The 13833-nt window shown below is 46.4% G+C and overlaps 1 protein-coding gene across 2 annotated transcripts in view; it reads right to left on the minus strand.

Moving 5' to 3' along the window:
• Positions 1 to 13833, minus strand: part of MPRIP (myosin phosphatase Rho interacting protein) — a 164241-nt gene that overhangs the window by 81837 nt on the left and 68571 nt on the right. For both annotated transcript variants that reach the window (XM_084818180.1, XM_084818179.1), the window contains exon 4: positions 1985 to 2136. In XM_084818180.1, the coding sequence (XP_084674306.1) occupies positions 1985 to 2136 (152 nt within the window). The remainder of the gene's footprint in view (positions 1 to 1984; positions 2137 to 13833) is intronic.

Raw genomic sequence — 13833 nt, forward strand, 5'->3', positions numbered from 1 at the left:
GTGATGCCAGCTGCCACACCATCAAGAAATCCAGAACGCCATTAATTCCTGCAGATCAAGCCAAAGGTGGGCAGCTGTGACAGGGCGATGAAGGAACAAGCAAATCCTGCCGAACAGGTCAGGTCCAATTCCACAGCCTCTCCCTTTCCTTTCTGTTCTGCTCATTTTAATTCCACCCCAGTTTTTACACCTAAATATTTCAGGATTTTCAGGTTTAAGATTGGGAAAAGCAACAAATGACAGGTATAAACTGAAAACAGGAGATGCCACCCTGCTGTGGTTCTATCCCAATTAGTCGGCGCTTTTGCTCTACAGATGCCTGCTGATCTCAGGAGGCTTTTGCTCAAGAATTCTCATCTGCCTTCAGTGCAACACTTAGAGCTGAAAATGCTCCTAGTCCTCAATCATTCACATCCACCCCGTTTCTAAATCAATGCTTGAAGGATTCCAAATAGTGCTGGAAATTTAGGGTAAAGCCTCCAGCATTCTGGCACTCTAGAGACAATATTAGAATGGCACCCCCTTCATCCAGATCCAGAACAATCCCTTTGGTTTTTTTAAGCCCTCACTTTTTCATCTTTACTACCTGAGAGCTTGCTTCAGTTTTTGTCACTGGAAATGAAAACAATGCTGACAAACTGACCTGGTTTGCATGAACCAGCAATTCCTGGGTTGTTTAAGCCAGGAATTGCCATAGCCGTTTTCAATCAACAACTGAGGAACGCCCCCCCGCCCCATTCCTGGGTTGTTGTGATATCCAAACCTGGAACTCTGGGTTATTTAGGGGTTAAACAACCCAGGATTAACCCAACAAGGCAGATTATTGGGTTCTTAGGATTTCTTAATAGAGCTTTGCAAAACTTCAGCTATTAGATGCAAATCTGAATTCCCAGCAAAAGGGGTCTTCTAAGGACATCTTAAAGTGGTTCAAAGTGTTGGACTCGGAACAGAGTTCAAATCCCTCAGCCCACCTTGCAGGGCTCTTTGAGCAAGGACCGAGTATTTCACAGATGCAACTGTGGTCTGCCTTCTGAGGTTGGAGAGAAGACTTAAGCATGGAAATCAACCTACATATTCCCATGGCTAGCTCTGCTCCCAGCATTCCAGGTTACTATTTATTTCTTTAGGGCAAGTATCTCCGGACCATTTATTCCCATACTGTGGGCTGAGAGAAATGAACTGTGTGGCAGGGTGAACGAGACACAGTGAAGGGAACCTGAGTAAAGGCCACCAGGAAAGTGTCTGGGGCCAGCTGGGACTGTGGACCACTGGACCCAAATCCTGACCTGGGATGGGTGTTCTCCAGATCTGGGTCCCTGCCATTCACTGTCAGAACTGGGGAGAGGGGTTTGACCTGAGGTCTAAAATGCAGCCCGCAGGCCTTACTGGGCAAGAGCAGAAGGCCTGGCCAATCCAAAGGCTTGATACTGCCTGCCAATTGCAAGGGCCAATGTAACACATCCTCATTCCCTTCTTAGCCTGAAGAGAGTGCCAAGCCCTGAACACACATACACACCCTTGAGAGCCTTCTGGGACTCATGATATCACTGGAGGCGAGTGGCTCTGATGTCGGGGGTGGGGGGGATCTGCTCCAGGTTTCAGTCAGAACTCTGGTTGGATGGATGGCTCCTTTAGAGGACCTTGGATAGCTCCTTTAGAGTTCTGACAGGATTTGACTGAAACCTGGAGTGGATTCACCGCCCCACTGACATCGGAGACACCAGCCTCCATTGTGTGCCATCATCCAATCCAGCCCACGAGATTCAAGCCTTGGAGCCCCCGGCCCCCCAAAAGGCCGCTCAGCAACACAAGATGCAGAAACACCCCCTCTTTTAATACGCGTGTTCTGCAGTCTCGGGCTGCAACCCAAACAGCCCCCCCGGCGGCATGCCAGGAGCTCTGCGGGGGCATCGGGCTCTCTCCATTTTGGATCTCTCCCAGACTCAGCCGCCACCACTTCCCAGGATCCACCCTCACCACTCACCCACTGATGATCTCTTTGTTCTCGGCTCGGATGAAATGCTCCTTCTCAGGCGTCAAGATGCAGAGGGAGAACTTTTGCCCACTCCGGCTCTCCCCGTCCACAACGTCCATACACTGGTTCATGTTGATGGTGCCCTGTGGCAGCGTGGTCGGCTGTAAGGAAAAGAGTAAGGGGGAAAGGTGGTGAGATGTAGCGAAGAGAAAACCCCTTTTGGGGGCTGCATTTCCCGCAGAGCATCAGAGAGAAGCAACTTCACAATGTGTATGGTTATCGTCCAATTAAAGGTACAGCAGGCTATTAATTGGACATCTTTCAGCTGATTTTTGGCCACTATGGTTTTAAGTTTTACTTTGCGAACCACCCAGAGAGCTCCAACTACTGGGTGGTATAGAAACACAATCGATCAATGTTAACTTGCTCGTTTTTTCTGAACCACATGCGTCTTCCAGAACCACCTTTTCTTGCTGTAGAAACAGCGGAACCTTCATCATACACAACCATGCGTGTGTATGAATACACATATAGCTGTGCTCCTGTTACAACAGGTGTGTCGCTGCCCCACGACATGGAAACGCCTCTTCGTGTTGCACGTGGGGAAGCAGCATGCAAATGGGCCCTCCAATCCTGCAATTCAGTTTAATGAAACCCTACGAGCCCTATGCAATCCAGATAGATGCCCAAGTCTAGACTCAAGAACTGGAAGTTTGACGTAGGGTCCAGGTAGAGTAACCAGGTTAGGGGCTTGGCTATAGAAGAGGCCTTAGCAGTGCCTACACAGGCCAGGATCCCTCCCTCGGCGCCTCCCCTCACATCCAATTAGTTTGCCACCTCCAATGAAAGGAGATGCAGCTCCAGTCTGGAGCATCGGTGCCTGCTGGTTCCAGCTGCATCAGCGATAGGACGCGGTAGCTTCCCCTCCAGTGGCCCCTACGTCACACCTGCCCTGATACTCGACCACAGCAGACACACGTGGGCATTGCAACAAGGCTGCGATGGCGGTTCAATCCCCAGCAAGAGAGGCCACTCTGAATCTGCCTGGCCGGCCAAAGAGCTGGCTGGACATGTTCTTATACAGTCGACAGGAGACCGCCAAAGGCAGCAGCAAGCAAGTAAGGGGCTTCTCGGATCTTCCTGGGACAGGTTTTGCTCAGCCTCCCCTCCTGGGCCAAGCTCTGAATCCTGCTCCCTGGTGAGGGCTGCTGCCTTTTCACCCTGGCAGACCACAGCCCATTTAGCCAACTGCCACCAAAGAAATTCCTGTGACTATGATATAATTATGGGGATTTAGGCACGCCATTTAAACTAAAGCATATTAAATACAGAGTTCTGAAAATGGGTCACTATTACATAATGGATGCTATAGGTTCTTATTATCCTACACAGCAGCGTCAGTTTTTTAAAGCAGGTGAGGCTTAAACAAACAAATCCACTATGCTTTGTTCTGTACCAGCAAAACAAATTACCCTTAGTTGTCATTTCTTTCAAAAGCACATGAGAGCTGTCCGTAATACCTCTGCTGATTATGGACAGTGTTCCTGAAATATGAACGATCCACAAAAATTAATTATCTGTCACCAAGCAGGCAGGCGCTACAGTTGAGCAACTCCACAGCAGCTCTCTGTCAGGGTTAAGTTACCCCTCACTGTGCATACACCTACCATCAGACATATAACCCCACAAGGGCTTATTCCGAGTCAGGAGCAATACAAGATCCTTTGAACTTGCAGACAGTAACCTCCCTTTACCACCGAGAACCAAAGCCCGCCCCCAACATCTGGCATAACTCCCTTCCAAAATACATGTTGGGGTACATCAGCAGTTCACTAGCAGCACATAAATGAGCCATACAAAATTAATAAATTAAGTAACTACAGCTCCAGTGAGCACCCACCTAATGAGTACTGCACCTCTGCGTGATTCCCTGCTCTCCTTCATATCAGCATTTGCTAGAGGTCAATAACCCTACCATGTCTGCAGCAGCCAAGATTGCACCCATCATTTCCCTCTATAGAGATGCAGCAGAATTATTTTCTGAAAAGAAGGTGCCTGTTGTGCACCTGTAGCAGTTGGTGCTCTGGGTCTGCCTTCCCTTAATCAGGAGGCACGCTTCAAACAGAGTCAGTTCCTTCCTTCCTTCCTTCCTTCCTTCCTTCCTTCCTTCCTTCCCACACGTGTGTACATGTGGAGGGCTCCTCTAAGAGTTGGCAGCTCTTTCTCAAACTCAGAAACAGACTCTTTTTGGGATGCAACAATGGAGCATGCCTCCCATTTTAATTCTAAAGCATACTAGCTATTAACCACTTGGAAACCTTGGGCTTCCAAGATAGAGGAAGAAGCTTTCTAGTGACATCAAACCACAGTTCTTCTCTTTTTAGAATAGTCTTCCCCAATCTGGCACCCTCCAGATGTGTTGGACCTGGCTGGCTGGGCATGCTGGGAGTTGTAGTCCAACACATCTGGAGCGCAGCCAGTTGGGGAAGCCTGTTCTAGAAGGAGCAAACCATCTCAGGTTTTGTTTGTTAATGACAGTCATAAATTGTCACCTGCCTTGCTTTGTTTCCAACACACCGGCACGGTGGGAAGGAGTGGTGGAAAAAGCGGCAGGCGCACCAGCAACTGTGCCACTAAGAGCGTCGTGGGAGGAATAAGGAGCCAAGGAGATGCTTCATCGGAATTTCCCTTGGGCGCAGCCGATCTGTGTTTACATACACAAAAAAACGCCCCCGTGGCCTGCACTGCTTTGCCAAAACAACAACAAAAATATTGGTGCACACGACATTCTTTTCTGGAAGCGATCCGCAGAACCGCTACCCCAACTCCACAAGATAGCAGACACACACACACACAATGCTGTGTTGTATTTTCCGTTTCTACAAGTCATCATAAAGCTTCCAAGGGAGCTTGGAAAGGATGCAAGAGAAGCTTTCCAAAAGGAGCCAGACACGCTCAAGTACAAAAGAAGAGGTGGCGGGTAATGCTCGTTTCCCCATCCCACTGGAGTGATCTCCCACAACCTCCCATTTCCCCACACAAGAGGGTCATGATCCCCTTACAAGGGCCCATCTTCCTCTGCAAAAGACATCGCTAGAACAAGGAGAGTCGAAAAGAAGAGAAAGGGATCACGGAGCACAACGTGGTTTCTAGAACAAGCCAGCCCAGAGCTGTTTTGATGCGGAGGTGGGAGACCTCTTTCAACTTGAGGGCCGCATTCCATTTTGGAGAAGCTCTCTGAGGCCACATTGCAATAGCGGGAGAGGCCAAAGGCAAAAGGGGTGGGGCCGAAAATACAAAAACTACCAGCATATTGTCGCTTAAGGCTCTTCCTGCCAGTAAACTAAGCCTTAGGAGAGGCATTTCAACCTTTTAGGATGGGGAAAAAACAACACAAAACCCAGGAAACTAACCAAACGACTGGTGGATGGGGGGAAAGGGGGGGGCTTCCCAAACATTCCAACATCGTTCTCAGCTCCAAAAACATCTCAAAATATGTCTAAAATAGATATTTAAATGTGAATTTTTGAGCAGATTTTGAAAAATCGCAGATTAATACAGAAATGGGATGGAATGGACTTATTGGTGAACACATCCAAAAGTGACACAAACTGGAAATAAATTGCCCCCCCCCCATTAATACTGGCCTACCTTACAAGATTGCTGTAAGAAGTACTGAGATCTATCTATCTATCTATCTATCTATCTATCTATTTACTGCATTTATACCCCACCTTTTTTCCTCTTGCAAGGAACCCAAGGTGGCTTACATTATCCTCCTCCTCTCCATTTTATCCTCACAACAACAACCCTGTCGGGTGGGCTGGGCTGAGAGTCTGTGATTGGCCCACAGTCACCCAGTGAGCTTCCATGGCCGAGCGGGGTCTAGAACTCGGATCTCCCAGCTCCTAGTCCAACACTCTTGCCACTACGCCACACTGGCTCTCCAGTGTGACACATGTGAAGTGCTTTGAACATATCATAGGGCTATAAAAATGCTACATATAATTATTGTCATCATCCAAAGCCATTACGCTAAAGGAGAGCAAGTGAAGCAAATCAGCTTTATTTTGTTGGGGGGGGGGGTGTTAAACGTAAAGCAGGTTTCTCAGGACTCGCCTACCTGGTTGAAAATGGCAAACGGAAGAGTAACTGCTAGACGACCAGAAATGAAACTCTGGCAGACTGGGAAAGATTGGGTTGTTATGTTAACTTTTCAGTGCCTTCATTTTGTTTATCTTAACATTTAAACAATGGAAGGGAAGTGTATGCTTGCGTCTTAAAATATTTACAAATATTCCCATTAAAAATGGTAAGTAAAAGGTCTGAATTGTTTTCATGTAACATGAAACCACACTATGTGTGCTTTAACCCTATGTGAGTTCAACTAGTTTGGACTACTGGGAATTTCTGGGACAGGAAGCATCAAAAAATGTTCAGAATCAACATTTTCCATAAAAAACTGCGTCACTGCTGACAATACTGGCACCGTCCCCCTCTGCAGATAGAAGACTAATGCCCAGTTGCCCCAGGCTCACCTTTTCTCCCACACCTCGCCTACATGGCTTGTATTTATTATTTCATGTTGTTATTACGCTTACATCCTGCCCTTTTCCCTCTTGCAGGGAACTCATGATCCTTCTCTTCTCCATTTTATCCTCACAACAACCCTGTGAGGTAGGTTAGTTGAGAGTCAGTGACTGGCTCAAAGTCACCCAGGCGACTTTGGTCTGCCTTCAATTGAGGATGCCAGCCTTTTGGCAAGGAACTCCACTTCTAAAGCTTTTTAACTTATTTTTTTAAATTCCAATCTCTTCAAATACCATAGAGGGGTTATAAGTTCCTTATAACTTCAGAAGGGTTATAAGGAACAGGGACAAACAATCTATCCGCATCATAGGACACAAGCCAGACTCCAGGCTCTGAGATTTACTTGAACCCATTTTTCTAAACCAGAACGGGCCATAGCTCAATGGCAGAGCCCCTGCTTTGCATGCAGAAGGTCCCGGGTTCAATTCCCGACATTTCCTGGTCGTGCTGTGGAAGACTCCTGCCTGAAACCTCAAAGAGCCTCTGCAAGTCAGTGACAATATTGAGCCGGGCGGCCCAGCAGCCTCAGTATGGGGGAGCTTCCTATGCACAGAGCACAGGCTTTGCATGCAGAAAGTCTCGGGTACAATGCCCAGCACCTCTAGTTTAAAAAGATCTTCTGCGCAAGGGTTGGGAATGTCCCTCTGCTTGAGAAGCTGGGCAGTCAGTGTCCGAGTAGACCACACGGGGCTGGATGGCGCAATCCTTGGAATTCCCATGTTGAAGGAGAAGATGGGGGGGGGACTGAAGGAGTAGTGGAGTCTGGCTTTTGTTGGGGGGCAATGCGGGGGGAGATGACGACACCGATGCAGTCTCCTTTCCTAGCATTTCAAGGAAGGGGAAGGCAAGTTCAGCCAGGGGACATTTTAAGAGAGGCTCAACGTTTACTCAAGGCAGACAGCACGTCTAAACAGCCAATCCGGCCAGCCCCGAGCAAAGAGGTAGAGTTGCTGTTAACCCCATCAGGCCCCAGAAAGAAAAAGAAAACCCTCTCACGTGTTGAACTAAGCATCGCTAGGGCTACTTTTTCAACCTGCCCTTCCTCCAGAGAGTTCAAGGCAATGCACACTGTTCCCCCTCATTTTATCTTCACAACAACCCTGCAAGATAGGCTGAGAGAGAGAACTGACTGGCCCAAGCTCACCAACTTTGCCCCACATCTGAATTGGGATCCCAAACACTCTAACGCAGCCTTCGCCAACCTGGTCCCCCTGCAGATGTATTGGACTACAACTCCCATTATCCGCAGCTGACATGGCCACTGGAGTTGTAGTCCAACACATTTTTTTTAGATTCTTCCACTATGCAGAATCATCTTCTTCCTGACATTTGACACGCATCAACACTTTTTATCTTTAGGCAGAGTTTGAAGCCCATGTTTCTGCAAACCTTCCCGGGGTAGCATAGATATGATATATTCTACATTTTGACGTTTCTATGAATTGTGTATGCCATGCTTTGACAGCTTCAGATGTAAGCCGTTTATAAATGCACGTCAAAAAATAAACCAACACACACCTCTAGAAGCCGTGAGGTTTGGAGAAGGCTGCTCTAACCACTACACCACACTACATTTGGTAGCCGTCATAATCTCCCAAACAAGGCAGGCAGGGTGCCCTTGACGCTGCTTCCCACTCCTTCTAGACTTGCATTTCCCAAACTTCTAGCAGAGGCACCCTTCCCCCCGTCTTTAAAACTGAAGTCACATCACATCCCTGTTACACTGCAAAAAAGGCAGAGTGTATACGTACAACAGCCAAAGTAATACCATCGTGCCTCTAACAGCAGGATTAGTCAGCAGAGGCTGTGATGCAAAAGAGGCCAGAGTTGACCTAGAAGCATACAGGGGTGCTGCGGGCAGCCTCTCCCAGAAGCTTTTGCTTTGTTAACCCCCTGCAACATGCTGAGCGGTTCTCACACAGCACGGCAGAATGCCCTAGGAAAAGGCTGGGAATTATTGTTCAGGCCAATCCATGTGCCACCTGGAATAAAAGGGACCCACCCACCATATTTAAGTTTACAACAACAACAACAAGACACCCCATTTGCTGTATGTATGTATTTAATTAGTTTCTATACTGCTCAATAGCCGAAGCTCTCTGGGCAGTTCACAAAAATTAAAACCAAAAAGCACACAGTAAAACAATATAAAATATAAAAACATTAAAACCACAATATAACAATACAACCAGAATAAAAGCAGAATAAAACCTAGCAGCAATGCAGAGATTTAAAATACAAATTTAAAACAAAGCTAAAAGTCTAAAAAGCTAAAATGCCAGGGAAAATAAAAAGGTCTTCACCTGGCGCTGGAAGGAATACAGTGTAGGTGCCAGGTGAACCTCACTAGGGAACTCATTCCAGAGATGGGGTGCTACAGCAGAAAAGGCCCTTCTCTTAATAGCCACCTGCCTCACTTCCTTTGGCAGGGGCTCACGGAGAAGGGCCACTGAGGATGATCTTAAGGTCCGGGCAGGCACATATGGGAGGAGGCGATCCTTCAGGTAACCTGGCCCCAAGCTGTTTAGGGCTTTGAATGTTAATACCAGGACTTTGAATCGGGCCCAGAAATGAACTGGCAGCCAATGCAGCTGGAAAAGTACTGGCATAATATGAGCTCGTTGGCCAGTCCCTGTTAACAATCTTGCTGCCCTATTTTGGACCAGCTGAAGTTTCCAGACCGTTTTCAAAGGCAGCCCCTCGTATAACGCATTGCAGTAATCCAGATGAGAAGTTATCAAAGTATGGATAAGGGGACACATGTACATTTAAACAGGGAAGGAAGCCAGGTCCCTTTTATTCCAGGTGGCCTGCATCTTCACGAGCGTGGAACCAGCGAAAAGAGCCTCTCCCTACCCAGCGCCCTCCAGATGTGTTGGACCTGCAGGCTGGGGGGAATGATGGGAGTTGTAGTCCAACACATCTGGAGGGTGCCAGGGTGCGGGAGGCCGAGATGGAAGATTAAGAAATTGCTGGGGATAAGGGCTTTGTGCAAAGGCCTCTTTCTCTCAAGAGGCGAAGGAATCAAATCGGCTTTTTTTCAGAGGCTGTTTTGACCTTATATGGGGATTCTCGGGTGCAGCCATGATCTGCATCACACAGCGGTACTCCCCTCCCCAGACAGACATGCAGCAGCAGCATACCTCGATTTGCTTGCTCTCCACTCTTTACTAGATACAGCTGCAACTGCCCCCTCCCCTTCACCAGACCACTGGTCTCCAGCCCCTTCCCACTGCATTGCAAACATGGAAGTCAGAGGTTTCCAAGTAATTCAAACTGGGGAAATTATTATCTATAAGACACCTAACGAATAAATGGCCTAGGTGTCCTACAATCATCAGCAAAGGAGGATGACTTAGATCACTTTTAAAATGGATTCATGGAGGAGGAGGAAAAGGTTATCGATGGCTGCTGTCTGCAACAGCTAAGTGGAACTGTATTGAACAGGCGGTATGCCAGATGTGTTCCTTCCTAAGAGGTCTAAGCAGTCACTATGGGAGGCACAAACCCCTCCCTGCATGGACACGCAAGCAAAATGGTGGGGGAAGTCACACCCCCATCTATTTACACACCCACAAATGGATTTTCTGAGCTCACTGCTGGAATTCACGGAAACATCCCCCCGCAAACAGCGTGGGGAGTTTGACCTCTCCCTGCAGCCACCTTCAGGTGGAGGTTCCAGCTGCTTACACAAAAGCAGAAGGTGCGCTCCTGAGGGCAAGTTTCCTACAGCCATCACTATTACACCTAACGAAAACAACCACCACCAAGTTCTCACTGTTTGGTAGAGGGTTTCACCGGGGGGGGGGGGGATCAAAAATGTAAGAGTGTTCCCCGAATAAAGGAACATCAGAAAACTTCTCTAAGATGGACTGACCTGCCTGGCAAACTGAAGACCGCATGAAGCTGCCATATACCTGGTCAGGCTGTTTGTCTACCTAGCTCAGTATTGCCTGCTCTTGATTGGCAGTAGCTTGCCATGGACAGAGGCAGAGAGAGGTCTTTCCATCACCTGCTGACTGACCCTTTCAACTAGAAATGCCGGTCATTGATCCTGGGATGCTCTGCCACTTAGCCAGGGCCCCTCCCCTGCAACATCCTTTAACATCCAATCTGCCCCATCCAGCAGCTCTCCATCAATTTGAATACATGCCCCCTCCCAGCCTGATTCACCCCACATACGAAGCTCATATCCCACTCACACAGGGGGGTCGGGGTGGTCATGACTCTTCCCCACCACATTCCCTTTTCTCCTTTTCCTGATCTGCCCCCTTTCCTCTCCTGGAATCCACCCTTCAGCTTTCTCTCGTTAAAGTCCTATCCCTGTAAAACAAAAACTGTACTATCTCACCAACTCACTTAAGCCAAGTGAGTCTGTTGGAACATAATGCTATCAACTTGATCAACCTTGTTCCGCTTCCCCCTCCGCCCTTAGATTGGCTCTTAATTTTGGCAGGATCCCATCCTCAACTGCTCCCCTGCCTAGGTCTTTGTTGGAAACCCATACTTCAGCTGGGGGTACAGCAAACAGGCATATGGGACAAGGCCTTCTCAGTGGTTGCACCCACTTGGTGGCATTCTTTGCTCCAGAACACTGGTCAGCTCCCTCCCTTGTTGCCCTCAGATGCCAAGTGATGGTGCTATTATTTCAGCATGCTTTATGCCCAAAATAACTGAACATTTTTTTGATAACTGAAAAATTTTTTTGTCCATTTATGGGGGTTTGATATTATTTTATCGGGGGGGTTGCTTCTCATGTTGAATGTTACCAGACTGCATTTTATTTGTAGTGATTTTACATATCTCCTTTTATCTGATTTCTAAAATTTTAAATTTATTTATTTACAATATTAATATACCACTCCACATCTAAACAGATTCCAGAGTGGTGAACAATAAAAGATAAAAAAAATATAATACCATATTAAAAGTTTTTTTAAAGAACGTAATGCCAATAAAATTGTGGCTGTTCAATCAAGGAAGGCTTCTTGAAACAAAGATGTCTTCAGCAGGTGCTGAAAACAACAGTTTTGGTGCCTGCCTGCCTCCAGAAGCAGGGGGTTCCATAGAAAGGGGGCCACCACACTGAAGACTCCTCTCTGGGTGGACTCCAATTGGGCCATAGGTCCATGTGGAAGCACCAGCAGCATGCTCTCTGATGGCCTCAGTGACCGGGCAGGTTGAAAGGGGAGAAGGCGCTCTCTCAGGTATCCTGGTCCCAAGTTGTTTTTAAATTTACTTACTTGCTTCCTACATTTGTACACTCAAGCCAGTTTTAAATTTATACTAACTGCTTACAAGAGATGTGATATAAAAGGAATGAATGGGGAGGAAAGAGCAAAATAAGCCAATTTAGGTAATGTCTCTTTTTATATAATGATGATACCTAACGAGCAGGTGGAATGGCTGCCTCTGGAGACAGTCCTGGGAGGGAAAGAGCCTTATTGTTTGCCAACTCTAAGGTCTGCCACAGATGGAAAAAGCAGGATAACAAGATGCTATATAAATCTGGAAGGTAGGACAGCATTCGCTACACCCCTGAAGTACCTGTCAAAAAATATTACATAAAATGACAACAGTGTGTTAATTCCCTGCACCACTCTTCTCCCCCACTTGGAATTCCCCTTGGGGTCCTTACCTGGCTTTTTCCCATCTTGTCTTGCTTCCCTCCCTCTCACCACCCCAGTCCCTTCTCCTACCTAACCCCAGAACCTGCAATTCAAGTTTGTAAATACTCTCCTGGGGCGAGTAAGAATTGTACAACGTAGTTGGGTTGTTTGTTATAAAGGTGAAAGAGACTTTGTTGTTGTTGTCGTCGTCTTCTTCTTCTTCTTCCAGGCCTTAGCTGTGCTAAGATGGGCCCTGACTAATACAAGTGTGTCTGGGTAACTGGGTTAGAGGGTATTTTTGTGGACTTACTTCCGAAGCTACTGGGTCTCCAGCTATCACCAGAGGTGAAATCAAGGGGGCTGCCAGCTTCAGTTTTTATAAGTATTTGTACTGTAGTTGTTTTAAAAAATCTGCTACCCGATTTAATTGGGGAACTTTTCAGTCCATCAAAGGGCTTTTTAGCCAGTTAATATAACTGACTAAAAATCAATTAAACGCTTCAGCCCGAATATAAAAGCCATTATTGATAACGTGCCTCTTGTATTTTGATTTTCTAAAAAAGCTTCATGGGTAGCGGGGGTTAGAGGATCGATCCCTATGGAGAACTCTTGTTCAGGCCCTCTGCAATGTGCTCATGACTTCTCAAGGTGATGACATGCATCTTGTATTTTGATTTTCTATAAAAGCCTAATGGCTAGTGATAGTCAGTGGATAGATCCCCATCGAGAACTCTTGTTCAGGCCCTTTGAAATGCACTTATTTTCTCACTCTGTATAAAACCAATTGTTATCCATGAGCATTTTTTGCAAAACTATTAGGTATAGCTTTTGTTCCTGCCTTTACATAACACATCTCCATTCACCACATTTGCCCAAAATGCCAAGTCCCAAAAGAAGCTAAGAGACTCTCTCCTGGAAGGCCATTAATTTCACAAAGCAGCTTATGGAATAAAACCAAAACCCAGAGGCAAAAAAAGTTGCTCACTTCACTCAGTGCCACAGGACTGGCTTACAAATCAAGCGGAGCAGAGAAAATGCTGTCATTCAAATAGGATCCAAAGCTATTCATTCCAACAAATCCCAATAAAGAGGGATGAAAGAGGGAGGGGGTAATGACAAAAAACAACAACACCCACATAGTTGGTGTATTATTACACCCTGGTGCAAGTGAGTTCAACAGAAAGTGAGTTCCAGAATCAACCAGCAGAAGCAAACACTGTAGGAACATGCTACAATAAGCAGATTGGAAGAAGGTGGCTCAATTTGTTTTAATGGTACTTTGAAATAAATAAAAGAGAGGCATTAAAATTGACTATAGAAAGGAGCCATCTAGCATCACAGGAAGGTTTACTACAAAAGGATTTTGCATCCTGAAAATCTTCAATTTTTTTTTTTAAGTTTCTAGACCTCATGGAATTAAGGAAATGATGGAAAATATAGGACTGCAATATTTGGTCAATACATGAGTTAACAGATTCAGAACCTCTTGATTAAATTTAAAAAACTGCTCCTGATTAACCAAGGCAGAGGTAGCAGTGTGTTTTGAAGACTGTAAATCAATATCAATCAATAAGCAATTATAAAACCCACAGGCATTTGGTGTCATCTGAGAAGAGGCTCTTTCGAGATGATGCATGCATATGTCAAAGCTGCTGTTTC

The sequence above is a fragment of the Heloderma suspectum genome, chromosome 12 (assembly GCF_057233095.1).
Source record: "Heloderma suspectum isolate Gila_16-S chromosome 12, 16-S_ref, whole genome shotgun sequence".
Classification (NCBI taxonomy): domain Eukaryota; kingdom Metazoa; phylum Chordata; class Lepidosauria; order Squamata; family Helodermatidae; genus Heloderma; species Heloderma suspectum.